The 27,570-nt window shown below is 56.9% G+C and overlaps 1 protein-coding gene across 6 annotated transcripts in view; it reads right to left on the reverse strand.

The window, feature by feature from the left end:
- The window catches only part of EMID1 (EMI domain containing 1), a 35,964-nt gene extending 21,506 nt beyond the window's left edge, over positions 1-14,458 (reverse strand). For 4 of the 6 annotated variants that reach the window (XR_008427259.1, XM_045200965.3, XM_053927791.1 and 1 more), the window contains exons 1-3: positions 14,217-14,455; positions 7,319-7,432; positions 6,728-6,831 (exon numbers count right to left, since the gene is read on the reverse strand). Coding sequence is in view for 5 of the 6 variants with exons in the window: in XM_045200965.3 (XP_045056900.2) it covers positions 6,728-6,831; positions 7,319-7,432; positions 14,217-14,317 (319 nt within the window). In the remaining variant the exon portion in view is untranslated. Of the gene's footprint in view, positions 1-6,727; positions 6,832-7,318; positions 7,433-14,216 lie in introns of all 6 variants that reach the window. The other 2 variants (XM_053927792.1, XM_053927793.2) reach the window with 2 other exon arrangements.
- Positions 14,459-27,570: the final 13,112 nt, after the last annotated feature.

Consider the following 27,570-nt stretch of genomic DNA (forward strand, 5'->3'; position numbering starts at 1 on the left):
TACGGATATTTCCCCTGGGGAAAGGGAGGCAGTGCAGCGAAGTGACGGTCCACCTGAAGGCTAGAGCCTGGATCTGAACCCAGGTTGCTCTAACCCCAGGGCCCAGCCTCCACTCTCCTGGGCCACCTGGCAGCCCCGGAGTCCCACTGGGCAGAAGCTGGGCGGGGGGTGGGGTGGGCAGGGGCTCGGCGCCAGCAGAAATGCTGGTCTCTGGGGAGAACGGCCCTGCCAAGCCCTCCTCATTCTCTGCTCCCAGTGAAGGGGTAAAAGGCCATTTCTTACTCTTTTCAGGAAGTCAAAGAAAAGAGCGGCCAACCCTCCAAGCCCGTGGAAGTTCGCACTTTCTCTGGAGGAAGCTTTGACGTGCCTGCCCCCCGCGCTGCCCCGTATGGTTTTCCTTTTCTCTCTGTGGCACTTCCCACTCTCTAACATGTCATTTACTGCGGCAGTTCTCCAGCCCCTGCCCTCGTCTGCCCGCCGGGCTGGAGCCTGCAGCCCCCCCAGGGCGGGGGCCTCCTCTGTCTTGTGCCTGGCCTGGAAAAGGGCCCGGCGCACAGTAGGGCCTCGGCAGCCTGAATAAACCTGCTGTTGATGAATGCATGAATGACCGGCTGAAATCGAATTTAGAGGAAGCAAACAAAATAAAAGGCAAAATAATGAGACAGCGCACATAGCTGTCCTGGAAATGAGCACAAATGTTCTCATGTCACAGCAGGATGTCCCTGAGTTATAAATTCGTGAACTTGTGGCTGAAAATTCTTTTTCAACCCATCTGCTTTCAGACATTTCACCGGGAGCCAGAGAGAACCAGAAACACTGATGGAAACCTGGCCTGGCCGGCAGCGCAGACGTAACTGGCTCAAATTAATCGTGAGTTAAAGTTAGAAAGAAGAAAATTCAAAGAAATAACAAAGTTGTCAAAAAAAAAAAGCCCCTAGAAAATGTTGGCTTTGGATTTAAAATTCATAAAACACTACCCTCCAACTCCCCCAAATTCTGATAAAAGGGCAGAAACACTTTAAGGGACAAATCAGGTTGTAAAACGGTCCTATAGCTGCCGGGCTGAGGGAGAAGTCTCCTGTAGGACAAAAATATCACATCCCTCCCACTGGTGTTGGGTGAGGACCCCTGGAGCAGGACCCCCGCAACCGAGCCTGGTGGTCCATCCTGAAGAGCCTCTTCCCAGCCCCAACCTCACCCTCCCAGGAGCTCCAAGCTGGTCCCAGGACCACAAACCCCAGCTCCATTCTGGGAGCCTGACTTCCTGCCATTTCCCACCACTGGGAGGTTCCTACCACCTGGGAAGTCCTCACCACACACACACACACACACACACACACACACACACACACACACAGCCTCCCCACCTTCAGCCCCACAGCTGCTGCTCCCATGCCATCACCTCCAGGAAGCCTTCCTGGACAGACCATGGCACCCACCAATACCTCCTCCCAGCCAAAGCTATTATCACTCCCTGCCTTGACCTCTACAAGGCCAGTGCCATCTGCAGTTTCTAGCCCTGTGCCCCCATAGACAGCTGCCCGTCTGCCCTGGCTGGGTATCTCAGTTGGTTAGAGCGTCTTCCCCATACGCCAAGGTTGTGAGTTGATCTCTGTTCGGGGCACATACAGGAGTCAACCAATGAATGCATGGATAGGTGGAATGACGGATCAGTATTTCTCTCTCTCCCTTGCCCTCCTTCTAAAATCAGTAGATAAAAAATTTTAAAAACAGAGAAGCAAAAAAAAAAAAAAAACAAAACCCCAAACCTGCTGCTGCCCTTCCCTCTGCCCAGTGCTGGGCCGAGCTCAGCCTCTGCGCCCCTTCCCATGGGGTCCTCATGAGAACACCGAGGCCCAGAGAGGCTGCAGTCCACCTAGCAGGACGAGGGAGCTGGGATTAAACCCTGCCCTCAGCTGTCCGGAATGGGGTGTGAGAAGTTGGGGAGTGCCTGTGGGCTCCACCTTTGACTTTCTCTCCCAGAAGAGGAGCCAAGAGAGGGGCTTCCTTGTTCACAAGCCACCCCCCAGGTCAGCGGGGTCCATAACCATAGGCCACAGGGGCACAGCCTCCCAGGCCCAGCCCAGGTCTCCTCTAGGGAATTTACTTTGCAAATGTAAATATTTGCTGCTGTTGGCTTGAGCGAGGGGTTGGGGTCAGGGCCTGGGCCGGGAGCTCCAAGAATCCTCCAGCAGGCTGCTGGGAAGCTTCAGCCGGTGACTAGCCTGGCCTCTTCTTTGGGGTAAAATGAGGTTCCCATTTATTTCCTGTGCACTCACTCTATGCCAGGCCCATGCCAGGCACAGGAGACACAAGAGTAGTGATGGCAGGGTGGGGCCACCAGAGCCAGGCAGGAGCTCCAAGGTCACAGGCAGAGGGGACAGCCACTGCCTAGGACATGGAGTGGGAGAAAAGGCCAGTGGGGGCTGGGGGCACAATGGAGAGGGGGCAAGGCTAGGGTGGCTGGGAGGGCAGAGAGGGGAGCTGCCCAGCTAGGGGTGGAGGGCGCCCTGGCCAGGAGCTGGGAGCGGGGCTGCCAGGCCTCCAGGTGGCAGCAGGGTGAACGGTAGCAGAGGCAGTTTAGTCCGGGGGCTCCGAACCCCCAGAGTAAAGCACAGGTGTGGCTCCTGGTTAGTGTGTGAAAGATGGTGCAGAGCCTGGGGCTCGAGAAGAGCCCAGCCTGGAAACTCCAATCTGCTCTTAAGATATAAAAAACGTTTTTTGTTTGAGAGAGGGGAAGGCAGGGAGGGAGAGAGGGAGAGAAACATCAGTGTGAGAGAGAAACGTTGATCAACTGCCTCTCACACGCATCCCAACCGGGTCTGAACCCACAACTCAGGCGTGTGCCCCAGCCGGGAAGCAACCTGTGATGATCTGCTTTGCGGAATGACACCCAACCAGCTGAGCCAACAGGTCAGTGCTGCGCTCAGGCGTTTTTGCTGTGTGACCTTGGGCAAACTTCTTCCCTCTCTGGTTTCCCATCGTGGAAGACAAGGGCTGTGGGGCTCCAGGGACAGGGAAGGTATGTGTTCGGCGAGCACAGTGGGACAGAGGGGGAAACTGAGGCGGCCTGGCTCCAGGGGGCCCACAGGAGAGGAGGGCAAGGGAGCCCCCAGTCCCTCTGTCCTTCTGTCTGGGAGGGCCGGGGCTGAGACTGGCTTCTGGCAGCCCCGTGGTGCCCCAAATGTCGGGGCGCACTCCTCCTCCTCAGAGGCCTCAGCCCACGCTGCTGCAGAAGAAAGATCTTGGCTCTGGGTCAGACTGATGGACACCGAATCCCATGGGGGCCCGGAGCAGGGCATTCCCCTCTCCCAGCCTCAGTTTCCACATCTGGGCTCTCTGCACTGTGGCATGATGGCACGATGCAGGTGGGTACAAGTCACACTCCTCGGCACGGAGGATGGTGGCAACCTTCTTTCCCCTCGTCATTATTACTGTAAGGGTGTCTGAGGCTGGGGGATGCTGCAGACCACAGGTCAGAGCCCTGCGGAGAATCCTGGCCACGATGCTTACTTGCTGTGTGACCTTGTGTGAGACCCACACCCTCTCTGAGCCTCACTTTCCTTGTCTGAACAATGGGGCTGACGGGTGAGAGATCTGTCTGCAGAGAGCCCCTAGAGGCACGGTGACATGGCGGCCACAGCAGAGCTCACCAGCCCAGGCCACTCAGCAGGTCAGGACCAGCCCACATAGAACATTTTGGCCTTGGTTTTCCTTGCCTGTCATTTCTAGAGGAGTGGGCAGCCAGGGGAGAGCCTCACCTCCAGGCTCCCTCACTGCCATCCAGCCTCACCTCCAAGGCCTGGAGGCACTGACTGATGCTTGGTCAGGCAGGTCCCAGTCCCGGCTTTCCCGGGCTGAGGAGCCCCAGGCCAGCCCCTTCACCTCTCTGAGCTTCAGTTTCCCCAACTGTAAAATGAGGCCCATTCTTGTCCTTTCCTCATGGGCTGCCACGAACATCAAAGTGACCACCCTCCCACACCACGGGGAACATCCCCATTATGCAGATGGGAAAACCAGGGCTGAGAGCCATGAGGTCCACGGCCTCACGGTCAAGTCTGGAGACTCGAGGCCTGTTTGCTGAGCAGCCCACTGAGAAGTGGAGTCTCAGAGCTGGGAGGCAGGGCAGGGCCTGAGAGCCACCACAGAACCCCCGGCACAGGGGCTGAAGAGGAGAGGATGACATTTATGGAGCATCCACTATGGGCAAGGCATGAGCCTCTGGTCCTCTTAATGAGGTATGGGATGGGTACTTTTCAGTCTCAGGTGATTTCCAGATAGTGATGAAGCTCAGAGGTGAAGTGACTTGTCCCAGGCTACACAGCAGAGTGCAACTGACCCAGGGCCAGATTTTGCAATGGTGGGTGTTCCCCTCTCCTTCAGCTCATCACGGGCTGCTCTGAGCCCTGTCACCCCTGGTGACGCAGCTTCATGGCCTCAAGGTCATGTCACAGCACTGTGCAGACCACGAGGGCAGTGACCCGCAGGGGAAACAGCTGGGGGACCCGAGCCCGGACCTGGTGGTCAGAGGAAGGGCAGGGCCCGGGATGAGCCAGCAATGCCCCCATGCCTCCTCTCCCCCAGTCTCAGGGCGCCAGCAGGGCAGTTTTCCAGAATATCCAGTCCGGGGCATCCCTTTACTCAGCTCCCGCCCTGTGGGTGGGGCAAAGCCGGTCTTTCTTGTCCAGTCGGACACCACTAGTGCCCACCAGGGGCCTCCAGGCCATCTGCAGGGTCTTTACTGCCCAGCCCCCAGGCAGACCATTAGCCGGGCTATTTCACCAGCGAGGACGCTGAGGCTCAGTGCAGGACACCAGACGCTGCGAGAGCAGCTTGGTGCCCTTCAGAGAAGGCGCCCCTCCCTCTCTGTGGACAGGAGCCCAGTGCTGCTTCAACTGCAGCCTCCTGCTCCCCACGGGCCCCTGACAGCGACTTGCACAATGCACAGGGAGTCCCCAGCCCAAGGCCACACAGCTGGTGTGTGGTACAGAGGGCCTGGCCCATGAGGCCTGGGATAACCCCGTCCCCAGCTGGGGCCCGAAAGCCCTACAGAAGGATCTGGCAGGCATCAGAGTTGGCCTGGCTTGTCTGGTGTGGTACTGCTGCCTCACCATCGGCAGAGAGCTCCCAGCCCTGAGCCTGGTGCTTGGACGCATGGCCTCCAGCTGCCGGACTCAAGGGCGAGGGTGCTACCCCTACCTGTCCTCTGTCCTCACCCCCTCTGCGATGGCTCCCCACATCTGGGAAGGTCTGCCCTTGGGAGGGGAGCCAGGGACAGAGTGGTCTGCCCGGGCAGGCCCTGCCTGGGCTCAGGCCCTTTAGGCCCAGGTGGTCACCCTGGGGACTTGCTCCCTTCCCACCAGCTCCTCTGTGGCCTCCTTGGCAGCAGCCCCTCCTGGCAGGCTCTCCTTCTGGCCCCCAGGGTCCTGCCTTCCCCTCTTCCCTCCACCAGGGAGGGGAGGGTGCTGTTCCTGGCTCCCCTTCAGGCCTGCCCCCACCCCCAGCCTCCCACACTGGCCTCGGGACTGTCTCTGTGCACTGGTCCCCTGCCGGGCTTTGGGGTCCTCCACAGTGCCACCGAGGACTCCCCCACCCCCATCACATCCATCAGGTCCCTCCCTGCTCCACCGGGTGGTAGGCTCTGCTTTCGACCCCTCGTGACTGTGAGCATTCCATCCACTCCACGTCTCTGGGCCTCTGCCGCCCGCTCTGGGAACCGGGTCTGCGGTAGGGTCCCAGGGAGGTGAAGCATGCAAATCTTCCCAGAAGCACCCATGAACGGTGACTTCTGTTAGCACCACGTTCCCTTGATTTGGAGGCCGCGTTACCCACGTTTGTGTTTCCGGCATCAGAACACGTCTTGCAGCTGACGTCCACATTGACAGGCTGCTCCGGGGCCCTGAACGGTCTTTCTATTGAGGTGCCTACAAGCCTGGTTCTCAGGCGGGTTCTAGGCCAGTCCATCCTCTTTAGAGCCATTCTCCTAACACAGCCTTTGGTGCCTAAAACCTCCCTCTCACTGGGCTAGCCAAGCAGCAGGGGTGGGAGAGGCCTGGACCACTTAGCAGGAGAGGTCTTGCCAGGTGACCATGTGGCCAGGCTCCTGGGAAGCCCAGGCTGCCTCCTCTGTGACTCTGCTGGGCGCTCAGTCCTGAGCCACTGTGGGGGCACGCAGAGAAGTGGGGTGGGCTGGGCAGGGTCCCCCTGCCTGGGGTACATGCCCCACACGGGAGCTCATCGGAGCCCTCCCATCGCTGAGGCCCTCTGGGGAGCCAGGCAGACCAAGGTTCCAATGCGGATGCCACTTAGGAGCCCTGTGCCCATCGCCTGCCTGAGCCTCTGTCTCCTCCCCTGCAGGGGGGGTGGCCTTGCTGACCCACTGGCCTAAGTGCCGCTTTGCTTCCATGAGCTGTTACTGCGGCCCAAGGAAAGGCTGGGTTTCCCTGTGTTTGGAGGAGAGGCTTGGGATGGTGTGACTTAAGACGCGAGCCACAGAGCTTGTGTCAAATTTCTCCAGGGGTCCTGAGAGTCTCCCACGAGGTAGGCCCACACCTGGGGGACAGCAGGCACCAACTGTGTCTGAGCCATGCCTCGCTGGCAGCTCCATGCAGGGGGCCACCGTGTGCAAGGATTGCACACTCCAGTGTCTACCAGCTTAGCAGCAGTTTGCTGCTCCCTCCCACATACCCTCGGGGTAGCGTGTGGCCCGAACCTGGGACAGTCCTACCTTCCTCGCAGCTAGCCCCTGAGTGCCCGGGGCAGCACCTCCACTCCCGGGCGGTCACTGTCTTGTACATCACCTTGTATGTGGGTCTCACCACGGTTCTGTAGCTGAAAGAGTGACCAGGTGGCCCAGCTCAGACAGGGTCCTCTGCTGTTTCTCCCACTCTTCTGTGGGGACAAACCCAGAGACCCCAGGGTCTTCTGCCCCCTCCAGGCCCCTTTGGAGCCTCTCCTCCTGCATTCTAGGATTCAGCCCTTCTATTCCTTCCCAGCCTTGCAGCCTTGGGGATCCAGGCACCAACTGGACAGGAAGTCCCTGCAAGCTGAGTCAGCCTGTCCCTAGCAGTGAATGCTCACTGAGTAAAGGCATGTGGGTGAGTGATGGAACCCCTCCCCCAGGAAGCCCTCCAGGGTGCCCCGAGGCACAAGAGGAGGTGCTGAGAGTGGGCAAAAGGACAATGCTTCCTTTTCTCCACCGCCCAGGGGTCCCAGCCTTCCCCTGCACACCCAGGGCACTCCTACCACCAGGCCTTTGCCCATGCTGTGCCTCCACCTGCGAGGCCATCAGCTCCTTCTCTGCCACGGGCTCACTCACCTGTTCCCTGGGCAGCTCATAGGCCAGGGGCAATTCTGCAGCACCCGCTGAAGGTACGTGCCGTTCTGTACATGGCATGAGATGGTGCGGGTCACCACGTATGAGCACCAGTTCCTGAAACAGACCCGCGGGGAGGAGCTCAGGTGCCGTGCACAGCCCCCCATCCTGCACCCCCGGCCCGGGACCCCGGCAGGACAAGTGCGGAGGGCTGGCTTCTCTCCAGGGTCCCTGAGGCTCCAGGCAGAGAGACCCCTGAGCTCTCAGTGGGAGTCTCCGTGCTGCTGTGGCTGAGGGCTGAATTCCACAGCCCTAGAGTGGGTGGCTGTGCAGGGGGGCTCTCAGGAGGTCTTGTGGAATGAGCTTTGGGCGACAAGATGGGAGCAGGGCACCTTTGAAGGGCCTCTCCGTTCTCAACATCTTTCCTCTCGACCCTGACCCATCCCGACCACCCTTGCCTCCCGCCTCCCGCGGGGACGCCGGCAGGGGCCCCTCCATCTTGCCTCCGGTCTCTCTCCAGACGGAGTGTAGTGAACTGGAAACCTGGCCTCGCCTCCTCCACCCTCAGCCCTTTAGAGATCTTGTGCCCCTGTCTGCCTTAGACCCCTCACAGCCAGGCCTTTGCTCAGGCTGGGAGGAGCGCCCTTCCGCCACTGCTCCAGGGGCACCTCCTCCCTTCAAAGCTATGCTGCACCTCCACCTCCGCTTCTGCCTCTGCAGGACCCCCGGCTCCCTGCCCTGGACCCTGCAGCACCTGGTATACCTGTCATGGGGATTCCTGCCCACCCCTCCCCCACCCCGCCCAGGCCCTGTCTACTTGTCATCCTCGAGTCCCCTCTGTGTGACAGCTGTGGTGTCCCAGGCACGGAGGACTGACTTCTCCAAATGCTCATAATTGTAATGCACTGCATATATGGAGCGCCTACTATATGCTAAGCATATTTACATCATCTTCCCACAGTGACTCAGGAAGGCAACCCCGTTTTACGGATGGGTAAACCGAGACTCTGGGAGGGGGAACGCTCACGTCACAGAGCTGGTGCGCGGTGGAGTGGATCTGAACCCAGTTACATGGATGGCCTGGCTTGGCCCCTAACTCCATCTCCAAGGCCTCCTCTCTGTCTCCCCTCCACCTCCTGAGTCACGGCCCGTAGCTCTGTGAAGGCCCCAGCCTGGGAACTTGCTGACCTCGGGCTCCGGGCCACAGAGGAAAGCCACAGAGGTCTCAGGCTGAGAAGGGTCACCTGAAATGGTCCCTCATTTCCCAGCCCCGGCAAAAACCGCAGGGCTGTGACCCCATGCTGGGCCGAGGGCCACTGAGCACCTGGAATGTCCTAGCTGTGACAGAGGTGCCTGCCGCCACTGAAATCCAGCCCCCGGACGGCTGCCCCGCCCCTTCCCAGGCCCACCTGAAGGAGAAAGGCCTTGGCTGGGACCAGTCTACTAACTCGGTGTGCCACCCTGGGGAAGCCCCTTCGCTGTTCTGTGTCATGCTGGAACAGGTCCAGGAGGAGGGAACAGCTTAGCCAAAGGCATGGAGGCAGGGAGAAGGGACGGCTGATGTGGCGGAAGCTTAACAGAGCCCTGGGCCTGCCGCCCCATGGGGGAGGTGGCAGGAGTCGGGGCAGCGCCTCCGGAATGGTGCAACCTGGGAACAGCCTAAACGGGATCACTGGACATGGATGCTGGGAAAGAGCCCAAGGTCTCCCTGGGACGACCGCTATGCCCGGTTAAGAGGGAAAAGCCCGTGCAGAGCACTGGAGAAAGACTGCATTCCTATTACACTAAGACAGAAAGCTGAAGACCACGCACACACGTGTGTGCATACATAGCCACGTGTGCATGAAGTTAGGGAAACCTCATGCTCATATCAAATTTCCACCCCTGGGGACACGGGGGGCTTTCCGTAGGCCCCACCTCCTGTGCTCACAGCGGCCTCTGGTCGTGCTTGCCCTACGCCGAGAGCTGGGCCCTGGGTCCTCCACCGCCTGGCTGTAAGCGCCACTGACAGAGGGGAGGGCTGAGGCCCTGGGGTCCGGGTTGGACCCTACACGCTCTTGGGGAGTGACCCGGTCATGGGGGAACTCAGGTGTGTCTGACCCCCGAGCTGGTGTTCTTAACCTTATGCTGGAAACGATTTTCCTGACGAGCAGGTGGGGATTTTTACAGGTTTAATAAGATGCCTTAGGGTCCCTGGAGCTGTGGTTTTCAACCTGCTGGGGTTTCTGTTTGGGAAAGTGATGTGAGTTGTGGCTCCGCCCCAGAAAAATGCACAAAATTTGGGGTACAAGTTCTAGGGGGCTCAGGGGTCCCTGCAGTCTGTGAAGACCCCCGGCTGGCCGAGGGGTGTTGCAAGGGGAGGAAGGTGGGAGGGAGGGAGCAACCTGGGCAGCAACAGAAGCTCCAGATGCAGGAGGGGCCCTGGGCACAGAATGAAGACCACATGCACGGCACACACATGCAGGCACGCACATCAATGTGCACACAGTGAGCACAAGGCACGCAGACACACTCGCACGTGCATATGTGCACACAACTCCCACACACGCAGGCCCCTCCCAGGGCATGCGCACGCTCGAGCACACGACTGGACCAAAGCAAATCCTACAGAAATGACTGTCCTCTTTGCACCAGGCTGCACACCTGCACACACAGGCTGGGCACCCTTGCACATGCGCCTGGACTGTGCTGGGGGACACGGGCCTGCAAGTGCCCACAGCTACCCAGGCCGCCCCTCTTTGGGGAGCCAGAGAAAACAATTTTTTCCCCTCTTCCTTAATTAAAATCTCCCCCTTGTGGGTTGCTGCATGGCTCCTGGGTTCATTTCCCACAAGTTGGAGTTTGCTTGAATCCTGTGCTTAAGAGACAGGGAGGCGGTGGCCAGCTGGCCAGACATTTTAGACGGGAGGGAGCACTCAGGCCAGGTGGAAAGCAAGGTTAGCCCTTGGTCCCCTCCCCTGGGGGGTCACCAATAACCATACCTCACCCTTCCCTGGCCTTGAAGACCCCAAATCTGTTACCCCCAGGGTGAACCCAAGCTCCCCCACAGGGTCCCTGCCTGGCCCCGGGTCCACTTTCCAGAAGCAGCAGGGGCTCTTTGCAGAGCACAGACGTAACGGTGCCACTGCCCTCGGTGGAGTCTGCCGCCACGGCTGCACATCGCCGCCCTGTGAGCCCTGACCGCTCTGCCCCACGTGCTGCCCCCTGCCCTTCCTGCCCTCCCTCCCACCTGCTGCATTCTCCCACACCTCAGGCCTTTGCATACTAGATTCTTTCTGCCTGGAAAGCCCTCCCCCTGCTCCCGCAGACTCCAATTCATCACTGGGGTCTCAGTCCTGAGGACCGCAGCAGAACTGGGCACCTGCAGGGGCTGCAGCAGCCCTGAGTGTTTGGGGGAAGGACATTGTACCAAGCCAGGATGGGGTTCGGCCTGAGGGTGCGCAGAGAGGTTTGCTGAATGACTGAGAGCCATGGCCCTGGGCAGAGGGGCCAGGACCCAGGTTCCCAGAGCCTGGAAACCCCACCTCAATCCTGCTGTCCCCGGGGGCTTCCTTTCCTGGGCTGTGGTAGGTGATAAGCTGCCCAAGAACCTGGTGAGGCTGGGCCACCTCTGGTGGGATGGGGCAAAGCCAGGGGCTTGGATGAGGCAGCCCGTCTCTCCTGGGCCCGCCACTTCTGCCCACTCAGCACCTTCTGGGCTCCCAGAGGCCACTGAGGAAAGGAAAACAGGCCAGACCAGCTCAGCCTGGCATCAGCCGTCCCACTGGTCTCCCCTAGCCCACCCCCAACTTGTCCTCCACCTCCTGCTGGGAGGGGCCCAGGGGACTTTGTCTCTGAGGGGCCCTGGGCTGTGATCCGGAACAGTGATAGGGGCTAATTGCAGGAGGCAGCCAAGCGGGCTGGGGGCCAAGGGCCATTATGAAAAGGAGAGGAAAGAAAGGGGACCTACCGGGTGGGGGTGGGGTGACTACAGCCAGAACCCCACACTGGAAGCGAAGTTCTAGTCCTAGCTCTGCTGCTTCCTAACTCTGTGACCTTGGACAAGGCCCTGACCCTCTCTGGGCCTCACTCTGTCCGTCTGCAAATGGGGACAGCAGATTCTCCTCTGGGGAGGTTTCACACAAAGCGCTTAGCACGCTGCTGACAGCTATCGGTGATTCTTGTTCCTGCACTAAGACACGGGCCCCACAGCCCACAGCTGTGGTCCAGGGCCTTCCCTGGGGCTTGGGGACACCAGCACAGCATCTTCCACATAAAATCCTTCCCACGACTGCAGGGTAGGGACTGTCAGGCTCTGCCTTTCATGGAGGGGGAAACTGAGGCTCCGAGACGGGTCACCTCCCCAGGACACCCATGTGGGTGTGGAGCTGGGTCTGAGTGCCCTGAAGAGGGGCTGGGAAGGGAGTTCCCTACTCTCCTTGCTCCCAGCACTTGCCCCCAGGAAGCGGGTACTGCAGGGGGAGGAGGCCCGGGCCAGGACACTGGTGACAGCTTTAACCCTAGAGGAGGGTTCAGGCTGGAAGGGACCTCCAAGGGGCAGGAAGCAGTCCCAGCAGGGATGGGGGGACAGACAGGGGTAGAGGTGAGCCAGGCAGCTCTGCACGGCCCAGAGGCACCCTGGTTCCGGGGGGGTCTTGAAGTCTCACCACATTCCTGGGGCTGGGGGCAGCCCCTTGGATGCGTTCCCGGGCCTCCCCCCCCCCCCAGACACAAAGCCTCTTTTCTGCCTCTTGTCCCTTGGCTGCCAAGGGGCGCCTGGGGTGCCGGGCTGGGGGTGGAGGGAGGCGGATGGGGCGAGACATCCCTGTGCTGTCTCCAACGATGCTGGGAGAGGCCACAGGGGGAAGTTCTGGCAGCCACGGACTACAGATCCCCCTGGCTCAGGGTCCCTCCCCCACCCAGTGTTGGTGGTGGCAGGAACCTCTACTCTATGGCAGGGCCCGAGCTGGTCCTTCCCATGGGGACTGTCCATTTCGAGAACAGGCCTGTGAGCAGGGGATGAGAGCAGGAGAGGGAAACAATGAGGAAGCTGAGAAGGAAAGCGAGACCCAGGGCTGCAAAGTGACCTACCTGTCACCCACTCAGTGGGTGGGAGAGCCAGGGCCAGAACCCGTAGCGCCTAACCACAACCCGCAAAGCGTTACCAAACCTGGAAGCTGATGACTCTGCTGGGCTGGGAAGGACACTGGGTTTGGGAGCTGGCCAGCCTGGGCCAAGCACCCTCTGGTCCTTTCAGGCCTCAGCCTGTATCTGGGGAACAAGGGCAGCGCCCCCAGGGCGTTTGTGATGCTCAGGCCACTGTGAGCTGTGTGAACACACAGGGTGACAGTCCCCAGTGACCACTAGTCACCTACCCACAGCCACCATCCTGCTGCCATCCAGGAAGCCCTGGGGGCAAGGAACCCAGGCAGGCAGGCCCTGTCCTGGGCTGGCTGGGTGGTGGGAGGGCAGGCTGGGCCTTAAGTCCTCTCAGCCAGTCACCCTGATCGCGACAAGAATGCCCAGTTCAGAGTCTCGGTTGTCTTAGCATCTGGCATCCTGGGGGTTCACATCCGTGTCCTGGGCAGGTCGCATCCCCCCTCTGAGCCTCAGCTTCCTCCTCTGTGAAAAGGGGACCATAGAAACGCATGCCTCCTGAGGCAGTCGGAAAGATTTGGGAGGCGCTGGACGCAGGTGAAACACCCAGCCCAGGCCAGCGGTGGTCGGCATGCAGTAGGTGGTGGCTGTGACGTCTGCCACCCACCAGTCCCCGTCTCAGACGACTGGTCTGGCCGGAGCCTCAGCCACCTCTCCCCTCCAGCCCTGCCTGTGTCGCCTGCTCTTGCCAGCCCCGTGGGGGCATGCTAGCCCCCTGACCACGGAGCGAGGAGAATTTCTGAAAGAATTAGAGAAGCGAGGCCATAGCAGGTAGGGCTGCGCAGGCGTTCCAATGTGAAGAAAAGGCCAGGAGAGGCCTCGCTGCTCTTTGTCGCTTGCCCGGCTGCCCCTCTGCGGAGACCCCAGCAGACCAGTGGCTGCAGCCAGGACAGCGCCAGGCAGGCTCACAGTGTCTTCAAGGCCAGAAAGACTCAGATTTAAACCCAAGCTCTTCTAGTAATGACCCACAAGCCTAGAAGATTATGTCAACTTTCTGGGGCCTCAGTTTGCTGATCTGCTAAGTGGGAACAAGTGCTCCCAAACCCCTTTCAGTCCTTGAAGGGTTAACGAGGACACTGCCTATAAAGGGCCCTCACTGGTACTGGAAGATGCTCCACAAACGCCAGCAGAGAGAAGAGAGGGCTCCCGGCTCCGGAGAGAGTGGCAGGAGAGCACTCCCTCCTATCTCTGTCCCAAAATGCCAGGTCCCTGGGGGCCCACACCAACTCAGGGGCATGGAACTCCACCCCTGTCTTTTTCCTCCCAGTGAAATAAATAGCCGGTACTAAAAAAAGCCAGGAGCAAGGAAAAGGGAGGAGGGTCCTTGAAGTGTCAGCTAGGGGATGTCCTGGGCTTTCCTAATGTGGGGCAAGTTGGGGGTGGGGGCTTAGGTTAAGGGGACCAAAATCCTGGGGGGGCTTCTCCCCGTTGTTCCCCATCCCCCCCTCTAGGGCTCTGGGGGTGAAATGGTGGGGGGATGGAGGAAGCTGTGTGCGTGTGTGTGTGGGGGGGGTGCTGCCGGCTCCAGACACACGGAGTAGGAGACCTCAGCACTTCTGGGAGCCTCTGCCAGACAGTGGGGCGAGCCAGGGTCCCTGCCCCCACCCGGGTTGGCACTGCGGTGGGGGACCAGGTTCCTTTCCCAATTCCAGGCTTGCACGAAGGTTGCGGGGGGCGGAGGGAGGCAGGGAGTGCCTGGAGTCCTGGCCCCCGACCCGGGGCTGGCAGGGCACAAAAGTAAGTGGCGGTGGGGGCCAGCCCTTACCTGCGTCCGGAGAACGGGGCTCCCCCGACGCTCCACGCAGCGCTGCCTCCCGGGAGCAGGAGCCCGAGGCAGAACAGAGCCCAGGCCCGCGGGCTGCCCATGCTGAGCCCGGCGCTCTCCGCGCGCGGCCCCTCGCCGTCGCCGCCCCCAGCCTGCCGTCCACGCCCGCCCGCGCCGCCAGCCGCCCAGGACGCGCGGATCCCGGTTCCCAGCGCAGCGGCAGGAGGGCGGGAGGGAGGCGGGCGCGGGGCGGGGGCGCGCATCCCGGCCTCGCCCGGCCCCTCGGCGCGGCCCCCCGCCCCCTGCGCCGCCCCTGCCAACCCGGAAGGAGCCCCGGGGGGCCGGGCGTCCCCGCCAGGAGGCCGGTCAGGTGCCCACCTGATCCTGGCACTCTGCGCCGCGTGGTCCTTTGGGTGCGGGGTGCCAGTTCGGAGATGCCCTCCCACGTGTTGCAGACAGAGGGGCTGAGTCCCGGGCCGCGGTCTCAGAGCCGTCCTAGTCACATCCAGGACCCGAGGCAGCCAAACCTGAGCTAATGATGGGGGAGCCTCATCCCCGTTTTTTAAAGGGATCTAGTTCCTGAGGCACGTGGAATCTAGTTCCTGAGGCACGTGGGATCTGCCCATCCGTGCAACAAAGGCTTCCTGAGCGGTGAGCGCCGCTGTGTGCAGGACACCTCACCTCGCCTAACATCCTGTTTCAGTTTAATCTGCCAACCCCTCTGGGAGAGATGGGCACAGTTACCTCCATTTCCCAGAACAGAAAACTGAGGCCCAGGCACCCAGAGTCTCCCTGGGAGGAGCAGTCCTGGGTTAATCCCATAAGGTCAGTGTCCACTCCTCTCTGTTTTACAGATGGAGAAACCGAGGCACAGGGAGAAACCATCATTTGCCTAAAGCCGCCCCCCAGTGGTTGGAAGAGCTAGGTTTTGAACAGAAATCTCCTGACTTCAGAGGGGGTCCGCACTTAAGCACAATTCCAGAAGAGTGTAGACAGTACATTGGTCTGGGGTTCGCTTTTCCCATCTGTTTCAAGGTGCAGGCTGGCTTAGAGTGGAGTTTCTTCATCTGGGGTACCTGGGTGAGCCAGCCTCTGGGGAGGGGGCTGTGAACACCAGCAAGCTGCAAGCAAACATGTGTTTGTGGTGCGTGTGTGTGCAGGTATGATGGGTGTGTGTGTTCACGGGGCAAGACCACTGCTCTCGTCGGAGGGGGCCCAGAACCCTGCAAAACTCCAGGACAGCCTCTAACCCCCTTCTGCCCGGAGTGCCGTGCAGCGGGCAGTCCTGGGCTGGGGAGCCCCTGTCCAGTTTGGTGGTGCAATGGGGGCCTGTCCCTCAGAATCCTGCCATGGGTTTGTCCAGATTCGAGGTCTCTGCTAGGAACGTGCCGGTGGGAAGGGCCTACCAGTCCCATCTCTGAGTTTTGAGGACTGCCTCTCCCAGACGCACCAGGGCTGGCGGCACCTGCTCCCGGGGCCTGAGTCAGCACCAGCCAGGGTGTGCTGATACTGAGGGAGCTGACCCCTGCCCCGCCGAGGGGGCAGGTTGGCGGTGAGAGCTGGGTTCCAACCCAGCCTCTGCCACCTCTGCTGAGTCAGCTTTGGCAAGCCCCACCCTTCTTCTCTGAGCCTCAGTTTCTCTTTGTAAGGAGGACAGTCGCACATTCCCTATGGGAGCGTGGGCAGGAATGAGATGTCACAGCTATGCCCTGATACCCACTTTCCCCTGCTTCACATGGTCCCCCAAGGGCAGCCCACATGCTCCAATGACATCATCATGGTGCCAACTTTGCCTCTTTGAGAAGCTCCCTCCCTCCCTTCCACGTGTGATTTCGGGGCACCTACTATGTGCCACCTATCTGACCTCCCCCCAAGAAATGCAGCTGTGTGCCACTCTGGTTAGCCCTTGTTTTTACAACAACTGTATCAGTGACTTAATCCCCTGGGTGACTTGTCATTCTCAAGGGGCCATCTCCTGAGAGGTTTCCAAGCCCATCCTCAGCCTGGTCAAGTGGCTGGGATCAAAAACCATCTTTCCAAAGGACACTCTGAGGGGCATGCAGGTCTTTAGGAAGGAGAAGAGCTGGGCAGTGGATCCTGTCCTGGGGAGGGCCTTGGAGGGCTTGTGAGGTGACTGGGACCCCTGAAGTGTACCACAGAGTGAGGAGACACCGCCAGGTCTGTGTGCAACATGCCTGAGATGCTCCTGTGACTAATGGCATCTCATCCCTTTCCCACCAAACTCACGGGAGCTTCAGGCCACTGCGGAATTTCTCCACCAAGGGACCCTCTCAGTGAAAGCTGTTACCAACATTCTGACATCAGAGGGGATGCTCTCCTTGCTGAGGCAGGGACCCCTTTGGCCAGAGTATTTGTTTATGGCTACAGTCACACCCCATGACGGTGTAGCCTGGTGGTTACTGCATAGGCTCAACACCACGTAGGCCTTGATGTCCATTCCTGTGTGACTTGGGACAAGATATCTCCCTCTCTGAGCCTCATTTCCTTGCCTGAAAAATTAAGTCCTAAGACCTTTTTAAGATTCCTCTGGCTCAAGAGTTCATGCTTCTGGGAAAATGTGAGGGCTTTGGGTCTCCATACAGGCACAGCCTAAAGCCCCCCTTTTTATAGTATATGTTTTCCATGACCATTACCCTTACAGCCCACTCCTGCCTCCCCCGAGCTCCCTTTTAAGGGCACACTTTCCTGGTGACTGTCAGCCTGTTTTCTGGTCTTCTTCCCTCCCTGAGCAAGAAGGGCAGGAAATGCTGCGGGACCTGGGTCTTGGTCATTTGAGGTTTCAGTATTTGCTGAGGCGGGAGGAAAGGGGCCGCTGACTTGAGGTCTCAGGCCTGTCCCCGTGGGCGGGGCCTCCTCCCTGGGGGCTGGTCTTCTCTGCTGCCAAGACCAGACCACAACCGCTAGTAAGGACAGCAGCTTCCGGTCGGTCGGAGCTCTGACCGTGCCAGGTGCTGCGCTAAGCATTTTGCTTGCATTGTCCCCTGCCCTGATCTCCACCACCCGTGGGGGCGGGGTTGGCCTCATTACCCCCAGGCGTGGGGCTTGCCCCAGGTGCCCAGCTGGTGAGTGATGGTTACCCACTAAGCCACACTGCCGCCCTCTGGCTGAGCCCTTGAGTGGGACGTCTTTGGGGGAGAAAATGAAAACTCATCTCAGATTTAGACTCCCGTCTGGGACCTGATGAGGTGAGAGAGAATACAGGGACCACACAGGGACATGGACTTGGACGGGCGCACCGCCCCCCCCCCCGCCCCCCCCGCAGCAGGTCTTCTGGTTGGATTCACTGGCACATCCACCCTGGCCTAGTCCAAACAGGAAATGCTGTTCTCCCATAGCAAACAAACCTGGGTCACAGCCTCCTTTCCCTGTCACCTCCCCCTGGGCTCCTGTGCCTGTCTCCAACAGGACTGCCTCCCCAGCTCAGGGCATCCCATATCAGTCCTGTTCACCCACTGGTTTGTGTGAGCTCAGGCCTTTCACCGGATCTGTACCCGGTTCATGCCCATTCTTTTGGTGAGGGAGCAGCCCACAGGGGCTGAGCCTTACCCAGAGTGCATGGTGGCAGCCCCCAACAACCCAGAGCCTGTGGAAGCAGCCCTGGATGTCGTGAAAGGGAAGGGGCCATGTAAACCCAGGGGCCTTCAAAGCCTTTGCCCAGACAAAGGGCCAGGCCAGAGGGCGGGGCCTTCCCCGTGCTTCCAGGTTGGGGAACAATGCCCGCTTTCTGTGCCTTTGATCTGGAGGCCTGGCCCCACTGCCCCTCCATCCCAGTGTCTTGGGCCAGAGTGGGGTTCCTGGGGGACCCAGAGAGCCTGCAGCTGCCTGGCCAAGTTATTTATGCTTCATGGAGCTGCCCTTCTCACCCAGCTCATTCCTTTGCCACAGAACTGGGACTAGGGCTGGAGGGGAGTGAAGGGAGGAAGGAAGCTGCCGGAAAATCATAAATTAGGACTCTGAGAGGGCCTTCCTGCCCTCCTCAGGAATCCTCAGGAGGAGAAGCCTGCACCTTTGGGTGGGGGGAGGACTACAGAATGACAGAGCAGGGACGAGCGAGCGTGGCAGGCAGGCTGCCTGCCTTTGGGGTTGGGAGACCCAGCTGTTCAGGATGACCTAGAGTGAGTCCCTTCTTCCAGGCCTCAGTCCCCCCTCTGGAAAATGGGGTGTTATAAGACTTAGGGACTTTCCTGTGACCATGAAGGAATGGAGAAATGAGAGGCCTTCTCCTTAAGGTTTGTCCCATTTCCCTTCCTCTGGTCCCTTCCCCCAAATCCCCTCCTTTCTGCCCCACTTACCTTTGTGGGTATCCCTTACTCTGCTTCTCTTTCCACACCTCTCCTCCTACAAAAATGGACTAATGAAATCTCCTTAGGCAGCATCTACCTAGCTGGAGATAGAGGGAGGAGCTGTTGGCTCATTCATACTAGAGTGTTCATGATTGATGTGGTTAATGTGGTTAAATGTTGGGAGACAGTTAACAGGGATTCTTCTTCATTTAAGGCCTAAATCACTGATAATGAAACTTCCAGGCTAGTAAGGGGGGTGCTTCTTGAGCAAGAGTCTAGGAACCAGATTTGCCAAAGGAGATGACCTTCTATATGGGAAGGTGTCCAGCTCTGTGCCCCAGTGAGGTGAAACCCACCCTTTGCTGGATGCATCTGAAGTGGTGCCCCAAAGTTGCTGTGGGTTAGATGGGTCTGGCAGGTGTGAAGGGCAGGCAAGAGGGGCTACTCAGAGCAGAGACCTTGGAGCAGCCCACCTGCCCTGCACACATCAGGAGGTGCCTGCTGAGCCAGGAGCACCTGGGCCTCCCCCACCTGACACCCCCGATGTGAGTGGTTGCGTCCTCTGAGGAGGTGGTTCTGAGGGGGAGGAGGGGAAGGAGAGGAGTAGAGGATGGAGCCAGGGAGAGACGTAGACATACTCAGAAAGAGAAAGAGGGCCAGCAAGCCAGAGATAGAGTGATACAAGTGGGCCAGAGAGATGCAGAAAGAGATGGGGAAAGACACACAGACAGACAGAAAAAGAGACAGGCAGACAGACACCGAGAGAAAGGCGCTTTGGGAAGACGACCCCAGGTTGTGGGTCTTTGCTTCTGTGGGAGCTGGGCAGAGGGGCAGCGCCAGGGCACCCGCCCAGCACCACCCCAGGGCCTCAGCTGTCCCTCTGCACCCCGTGGGCTCTGGCCTCCCTCAGACCTGCACCCCCACAGTCCCGAGGATGGGGATCAGCCCTTCCTCCATCTGCCACTGGCTGACCGATGGGCTCAGGACTGCCTGCAGCTGATATAAATTAGGAACAGGCAGCCCTGTTAGGCAGATGGAACCACTGGAGCCTGGAGCTTGGCCCGGGCTCTCTTAAGCAGATGGATAGCCTTATGGGGGATGTGCATTCCCCAAGCACCTGGACTCCAGGCTTTCCCTGCCCCACCCTCCCGTCCAGCCCTGCAGGGCCCAGTCCGGATCCCTTCCATCTGCCCATTCCTTGGCTTCATCCCATCGGGCCTCCACCCTCTTGTGGGATGTGGCCTTGGTCTCCTTGGTGGCCTCTCACCTCCTCTCTGACTGTTCCAGGCCTTCAGGATCTTCCCAAAGGCAAATAGAGCCAAGTAAGCCTGCGAGTCTCCCTGCTGCTCTCAGGCTGAGACCTGAACCTGGCCTGGCCTGCTCACCCTCCCTCTGTCCCAGACCCTGGACGCCAAACATGTCCCAGCCCAACTGCAGGCCTTCCCATCCTGTCCCCTCTGCCTTCCAGTGCCCACTCACCCTTCCGTCTCAGCTCAGACATCACCCCCTCCCTGCCTCTCGGAAGGTGCCCCACACCCTCAAGACTAGGTCACGTGTCTACTGGGCTTCCCCACTCACTGCATTCTATGCTGGAGCCATCTGTCAATTTCTCTGGTTCCCCTGATGGATCATAAGTAGGTGTAGATGCTGGGCCCTTTTGGAATTTTCCTAAGAGCTCTAGGAAAGATATATACACCAGAAGCCATAAAATATACATTTGGGTACATAAAAATTTCTTCACAGAGAAAAACTAATTGGAAAATTTTGCAACTTATCGATCAGACAAAAAGGCTAATCTCCTCCAAATGGAAAGAACTCTTACAAATCAATAACATCCATTGATGGCCAAGTAGAGAAATAGACAACAGTGATAATCAAACAATGTGGGATGAAAAAGCATTCAACTTCATTCGAAAGAAAAGTAACGCAAATGAAAACCACAATGAGGTGGCATCACCTTCCAAAGGTGATGGTAAGGACTTAAATTTTTGATAAAATGGGTTGGCAAGTGTCACTTCACATGTGGAGTCTTAGGAGCACAATTGGTAATATGTAATAAAAGTTAAAATGTATACTCCTTTGACTGAGCGATTGTACATATATGCACAGAGAACACGAGAAAATTAACTGCAATATTATTTGTAGAAGCAGAGGCTGGGACAAACCCATATGCCCACTGCCAGAGACTGATATGTTAGGGTACATCCATCAGTGGAGCTATGGACCAATGAGAGGCCTCCTCCTTCAGGTTTGTCCCACTTCCCTTCCTCTGGTCTCTTCCCCCAAACCCCCTTTATACCGCCATTAAAAAAAAAAAAAAAAAAACAAGGGGATAAACAAATGGTGGTATAACCACAAAGTGGAATATTAGTTAGCCATGAAAAGGAACAAAGTATTGATACATGCTACAGCATGGATGAACCTTGGAAACATTATGTCGGGTGAAAAAAGCCAGACACAAAAGGCCACATATTGTATTTATATGAAATGTCCAGAGTAGGCAAATCCACAGAGACAGAAAGTATATTAGTGGTGGCCAGAGGCCGGGGAGGCAGTGGGGAGTGGCTGCTAAGGGGTAAGGGATTTATTTTTAGGGGGATGAAAATGTTTAAAGTTAGCTAGTGGTGATGGTTGTGCAGCTCTGAGTATACTAAAGCCCACGGAAGTGACGTGTTCAAGGGTGCATCCTGTGGTATGTGAAACATACACAGATCTAAATATTTTGTTATGGAGCAATTCCCAAGATCAGTTGTTAAGTGAAGGACTAAGTGCAGCTGTGTGTAAAGGATGCTGCCGTTTGTGGGAAATTGTAGGAATATATACCCACAAATACTAGAAGCACGCACTCACTGTCTCTAAAGAATTCTCGAGAAACTGGTGACTGGCTGCCTTTGGGAAGATGAGCTGTGGCACTGCCGGTGTTAGTTTTCATGTGCATTTAGTTCTTCGCCCTAAGAATTAAATAACGTGGGTGCACACATGGAATGGCAGCTCTTACCATCCCATAGCCGTTTGCCTGCAGCCTAGGAGGGCCCCGGGGTGCTGGGGTGAGGTCTCTACATAGATTCCCACCTCTGGGCAGGCAGAGGACCCATAAGTACCAGGGCTGGATCAGAAGCTGCACCTCTGAACAGCTGTACCCTGGGAAGGACCCTGTGTCCCTGTCCCCAGCAGAACTGTCCCAGGGCTCCTGGTTGCTCGTGACACAACTGATTGGAGGCTGTTCAGGGAGGGGATGGGGAGGTAGGGACCCCGGCCAGTGGGAAGGGCCTGCACCAGGAGCTGGGCGGGCAGGCAGCCAGGACTGCCTCCCCACCCCCAGGTCTGCAGGCTGAAGCCACAAGAAGCTGAGATTGGCTGTGTCCTCCCTTCATCCCACGGAGGGAGGAAGAGGAAGAGATGGGGAGGAAAGATAGAGACAGAGAAGAGGAGGGTGAAAAAGGCAGAGAGAGAGGGAAACCGAATGTCAGAGACAGAGAGATAAACCCAGAGGGAGACAGGGAGAGACTGAGCCCTAACAGCCCAGACAAGCTTGAGCCTGAGTTGGGGAGAGCTGTTCAGAGTTGAGCTACACAGGCAGAGAGATGCCGAGAGAACAGTGGCTGAAGGAAGACAGAGCGTGGAGAGGGGTGCGGGGTGGTGGGGAGAAGGGGCCAGCGTTGACCTGCTTCCTACTGGGACAGCCCTGAGCCTTTAACTGTGTGACTGCAGGCTGAGTGCTTTGTCACAGCCACCCACGCAGGTGTGTTTGCTCAGGAAAGAGAGGCCAGGGAGATGGATAAATTGCACAGCCAGCAATAGCAGAGTGGGACCCAGAGTCTGGCTGCAGCAACCTGGAGCAGGTGGCCAGGATAGTCCAGGCCGAGAATTGGTCCTGGGACTCTGCACTGTGCCCACTTCCCTCCTGACAGGCCCCGTTGGCCCCTGGGCTGCAGCTAGACTCCTCCAGCAAGAAAAAAGGGGCCTAACATAGGGCTAGCATTGTGGGGCCTGTAGCCCCAGCGTGGCCAGGAGGAGGTTTCAATCCTACCTATGTCTTCCTCACTGTGTGCCTTGGCCAGGTTGCTTCCCCTTGCCGAGCCTGTGTTCTCGCCTGGACAGCGGGGATAGCAGCACTTGTCTCAGGGCGGGTTGCTGTGAGGAACATTTAAATAAGCTCCTTGCCTTGCGCCTGAGACACCCTGCTCAGAAAAAGAGTAGTTATATTGAATCCAAAGAATGTTACAGATAGTTGCCAGAATGAGAAATCTCCGCGGCCTGGGACAGACAAAACGTTTGGTCTTCGGTGAGCAGAATAATGGTAAGGATCTGGTGGTCCCCAAAGGCCCTTTGCTCCTACTAATTGTTGCTTGAAATGTTTCTGTTGGCCAATATCTTGGGATAAAGAAATCCATGTTGAAATTCAAAACTCTTCTCTAGGAGGGCTATTGTGTTTATGGAAGACTAGGAAGAATTGTTCATTGTCATTTTTGTCTTGGCTGGCCCAGGAACCAGTCTTTCTAGATACTCTGCCTGCAATTAGGAAGATATGCCACTAGGTGGCGCCTTGGATTTCTCCTGGCAAAAAAAATGAGGATTTTCTTTTGTTCCCTCTGATCCACTCCTAGAAGCTGCCTTTTTAAAAAAAAGATTTTACTTATTTTTAGACAGGGGAAGAGAGGGGGAAAGAGAGGGAGAGAAACACCAATGTGTGGCTGCCTTTCGTGTGTCCCCAACTGGGGACCTGGCCCAAAACCCAAGCATGTGCCCCAGGTGGGAATTGAACTGGCAACCCTTTGGTTTGCAGGCCGGCGCTCAACCACTGAGCCACACCAGCCTGGGCAAGTAGGATTCTTTTTAAAACAATTGAGCATAAATATTAGAATTACTAATTACTGTTTAAGAATGGATGGTTATGAGAACCATCTTTTGTAATAAAGAACATATAATTCAGGAATGGAGAGGCAGCAAGATTCTTAAGAAAGTGAACTGCCTTTCTCACTAGTCATGAATGGTTAAGAATTTCTATTTTTTTCCACGATAGGTTTAAAAAGAGAAACATGTAATATCTTTTTCCCCCCTTAGCAGTGGCTTTTTCCTGTGTGTTCGTAAACAGCTCACATTCTTGCAGTCGAGATGTTTGCAGCTTCGCTCAGGTCGATAGCTGTCTGCTCACTTGGCCTCTGTCTCGGAGTCTGTTCTTGGAAGAAATGATAAAGGAGCAAGAGAGCCTTTTGGCTGCATTCTTCTTATGAATTGCTGAGTTTAATAAAATCATTATTTTGCATCAGCAATCCCTAGACTTTTTAGTGGTGAAACATTATAATAACATAATATTGTTAAACATTTTTTTAAAAGTAAAGAAATCAGGTAAATTGTTTTCTGAGCCCACACAGCCCAGCTGGCTCACTTCTTCCACGGCTTACTTATTTTATCTCTGTGACATTCTAAATAAACTTTTGCCCAGATTTTTTTGAGGCATTTGCTTCCTTTCTTTTTAATGCCTTTTTTTTTTTTGACCAAAAAAGAGAGGTTCCACCCCACTTGGAAATCTTTTCCCCTACCTCCAGGAACCTGAAAGTCTTCCTCCTTTCTCTTACTCTTAGCTGTTTGTCCTTTGAAGTCAAAGCCGGTTTCATTTCTAATCTGCACCAAATGGTTCTTTATTGAGAGTTGCACGAGGGGTCGAGGGAGCCAGACACAGGGTAGGGAGTTGTCCCGGTTCCCCCATACACTGCTGTCTGTCCACGCTCCACGCAAGTAAATGTGTGCGAAGGGACGTCTGCAGGGCCAGACGCCAGATATCTTTGGTGGGAATTATGGGTGTGTCTATATTTTCTCGTTTTTAACTTGTCATTTGGTGATCCCTAATGTGTCACGTTTGAAACTTAAAATATAGCTTATTTGTAATTTAGAAAACACATCCACCACTCCGAGGTCTATACCCAGGAGAAGTAAAATCATAGATTCACGCAAAAACTTGTACGTGACTGTTCATAGAAGCATTATTCATCACAGCCAAAAGGTGGAAACATCCAAATGTCTCTCAACTGATCGATGGATGAATACAATGGGGTCTATCCGCCCAGTGGAATATTATTCGGCCGTGAAAAGGAGTGAAGTACCACTGCATGCTACAGTGTGGACGAATCTCAAAAACCTTATGCTAAGTGAAAGGAGCTGACCCCAAAAGGCCACGTACTACGTGAAGTTGTTATAGAAAACACCCACACATTCAAACAGAATCTAAGATTTTAAAGGGGAGAAAAAGTGTCCCCACGACTCTGAGGAAGGAAGATGGGCAGCAGTGGGAAGGTTCAGCCATATCTGACCTTCATGCACCGACCCCTCCCCACAAAACGCACTGCAAGACACCAACTGTGCCCTGTAGTGGGTGGTGGCCATTCTGTGGTGACCAAGGTGGATGTGGAGACATGGACCCCGCCCTGGCTGAGATTCCAGTTCAGAGAGCAAAGACAGGTGAACCCACGTTGTGCTCCGCTTCCATAGCTTATGACAGTGACCACTGTCCAGGGCCTGCGGGAGCCCAGGCCCCTCACGAAGCCTGGGTTGTTGAGGAATGGGGAGGAATCTAAACTGTGGCTCGGCAGGTGAGCAAGTCATCCAGGTGAAGCCCAGGGGCAGGTCCCAGGAGAGGGAAGAGCAGGAACAGCATGCAAGGGGAAGGTCTTAAGACAAGAGGTGGGGGAGAACAGAGAAACCAGCAGAGCAGGCCATAGAGGCTTTGGGGGCCAAGTCTGGGCTGCTCCCTAAGCCCCTAGCAACCACAGTGAGACTTTAAGGAGAGAGGGACGTGGGTCTGGTCTCTGCTTGTGAGAGATCCCTCTTTCACAAAGAGACGGGGCTACTTGCAGCGGCCCAGCTCAGACTATGGGGGCTGGGGACATAAGGAGGGGTTGAATGACGGTCCCTGAAAGACATGTCCATGCCCTGGCATCTAGGAATGTGTCCTTATCTGGAAAAAGCCTTTGCAGCTGTAAGGAAGGGTCTTGAGATGAGATCATCCTGGATCACCTGGATGGGGCATCAATCCAATGACAAACGTCTCTATAAAAGGCACCCAGAGGAGAGACAGAGCGAGGTCAGAGGCAGAGTCTGGGGGGAGGCAGCCACACAGCAAGGACCACCTGGAGCCACCAGAAGCCTTCAGAGGGAGCTCAGTCCTGCCGACGTCTTGACTTCGGATTCTGGCCTCCAGAAGCATGGGAGAAGAAGTTTCTGTTGTGTTAAGTCACCAGGTTGGTGGTGATTTGGTATGCCAGCCCCGGCACACTAATACAGGAAGTCACCAACGGGATGGAGAGAAGTCACCCTATTCCAGCGATTTGTAGGCGGGAAAAATGAACCTCCTCCCACACATCTCCCCTCCCACTGGAGTTCCCAGGCACTGTCATTTACTTCAACGGCAAGAATTTGAGCCTCCTCCCTCCAACTGAGAACTGTGGCAGTCGCCTGTAGAATGGGATGTTGATAGCTGCCCTGCCGCTGAGGGCTGGGGAGAGTGTATGCCTAGTGCCTGCACACAGTGAGAATTCAGTCCAGGATGGCGGCCGTTTAAATTCATAAAGCCTTAGAGTATGTGAAATGCCACTGCTCTTTGCAAACATCCCTGATACTCAGGGCCTTCCCTGCCGGCCTCGAGGGAGGCTGAGAGGAGCAGCAGCAGCATGGAATGGGAGTTACGGGTTGAACTGTGTCCCCCAAAAGGTTGAAGTCCTAATCCTGGGTGCTCTTATTTAAAAATAGTCTTTACAGGTGACCAAGTTAAGATGAGGTCACGAGGTCATGTGGGCCCTAATGCAACACACTGTGTCTTTATAGGAGGGGTTGTTATGGCAACCCCACAGCACTCCTGTGGGCGGGAATGAGATGGTCTCACCATGGGAGGAAACTGGGCATTCCAGGGCTTGGCCGCCTCTCTGCCCCCCACTGCTCTGGCAGGAGGGCACCAGATACTTCCAGGACAGAAGTCTGGGATGCATTAGGAGATCCTGGCAGAAGGGTTTCAAGTTCAGCTCCATCTTGGTCAGCGGGGGAACCTCCATCTGGATCCTGTTTGCTGTCCCTTGGCAGGGAAGTCTGAGCAGAACTGCGGACGGAAAATGGTCAGGGAGGGGACGGCTCCCCTTGAGGCCTGGGCCCCAAGCGGGGAGACGGCAGGCCCCACAGTCGGGCCCCGGGTGGGGCCCTGGCCTCCCGCTTATGCGCTGGGTGACATCAAGGCTGCCCTGTCACTGCCCTCATCTGGGTTTCCTCACCTAGAACATGAAGACAGTCAATAGTAGAATTATCTCCAGACGCTGCTGCCAGGAGTCAATGAGATGGTGCGAACGGGAGGGCACTTGGTGAAGGGAGACCTTACATGGCTTGTATTATTTTTTTAAAAATTATGGTAAAATATACATAACATTAAACCGACCATTTAAACCATTTTAAAGTGTGCAGTTCAATGGCATTAAGTGAATTCATGTTGTTGTGAAATATCACCACCCCCCAGAGCTCCTCTCCTCTTGCACAACTGGAACTGTCCCCATTTAGCACCAACTCCCTGTTCCCTCCCCCACAACCTGGCGACCACCTTCCCACCGTCGGTCTCTATGAATCCGGCCACTCCGGTTGCCTCACAGAAGTGCAGTCACGCAGTATTTGTCCTTTCATTTCACCGAGCGTAACATCCTCAAGGTTCATCCATGTGGTAGCATGTGTTGGAACTTCCTTTAGATTGTTTTTTAATGAGAACTATACCGTTAGCTGCTTTGTGCTGTGCATGGCTCCCAGTCTCCTTGGGCGGAGGCGCTGAGCAGCCCCTCTGTCTGTGCGGCGGAGGGACAAGCGGGCGATGGGGACCTGTCACATGGGCTACTCTGGGGCCGCCTGCCTCCCTGTCTGGGGAGACGGAGGGAACATGGTATTAGAGGTGCTGGGGCTCCTGACCAACTTCCTTTTAAGTTTCTAAAGTTTCTAGAAGGAGATCCCAGGATTCTAGGAATCCACATTGGGCTGGGGAGGGGTGGGAATGGCTGTGTGCACCAATGTTACAAGTATAAGCC

This window comes from Desmodus rotundus, chromosome 7 (genome assembly GCF_022682495.2).
Source record: "Desmodus rotundus isolate HL8 chromosome 7, HLdesRot8A.1, whole genome shotgun sequence".
In the NCBI taxonomy this organism is placed as follows: Eukaryota; Metazoa; Chordata; class Mammalia; order Chiroptera; family Phyllostomidae; genus Desmodus; species Desmodus rotundus.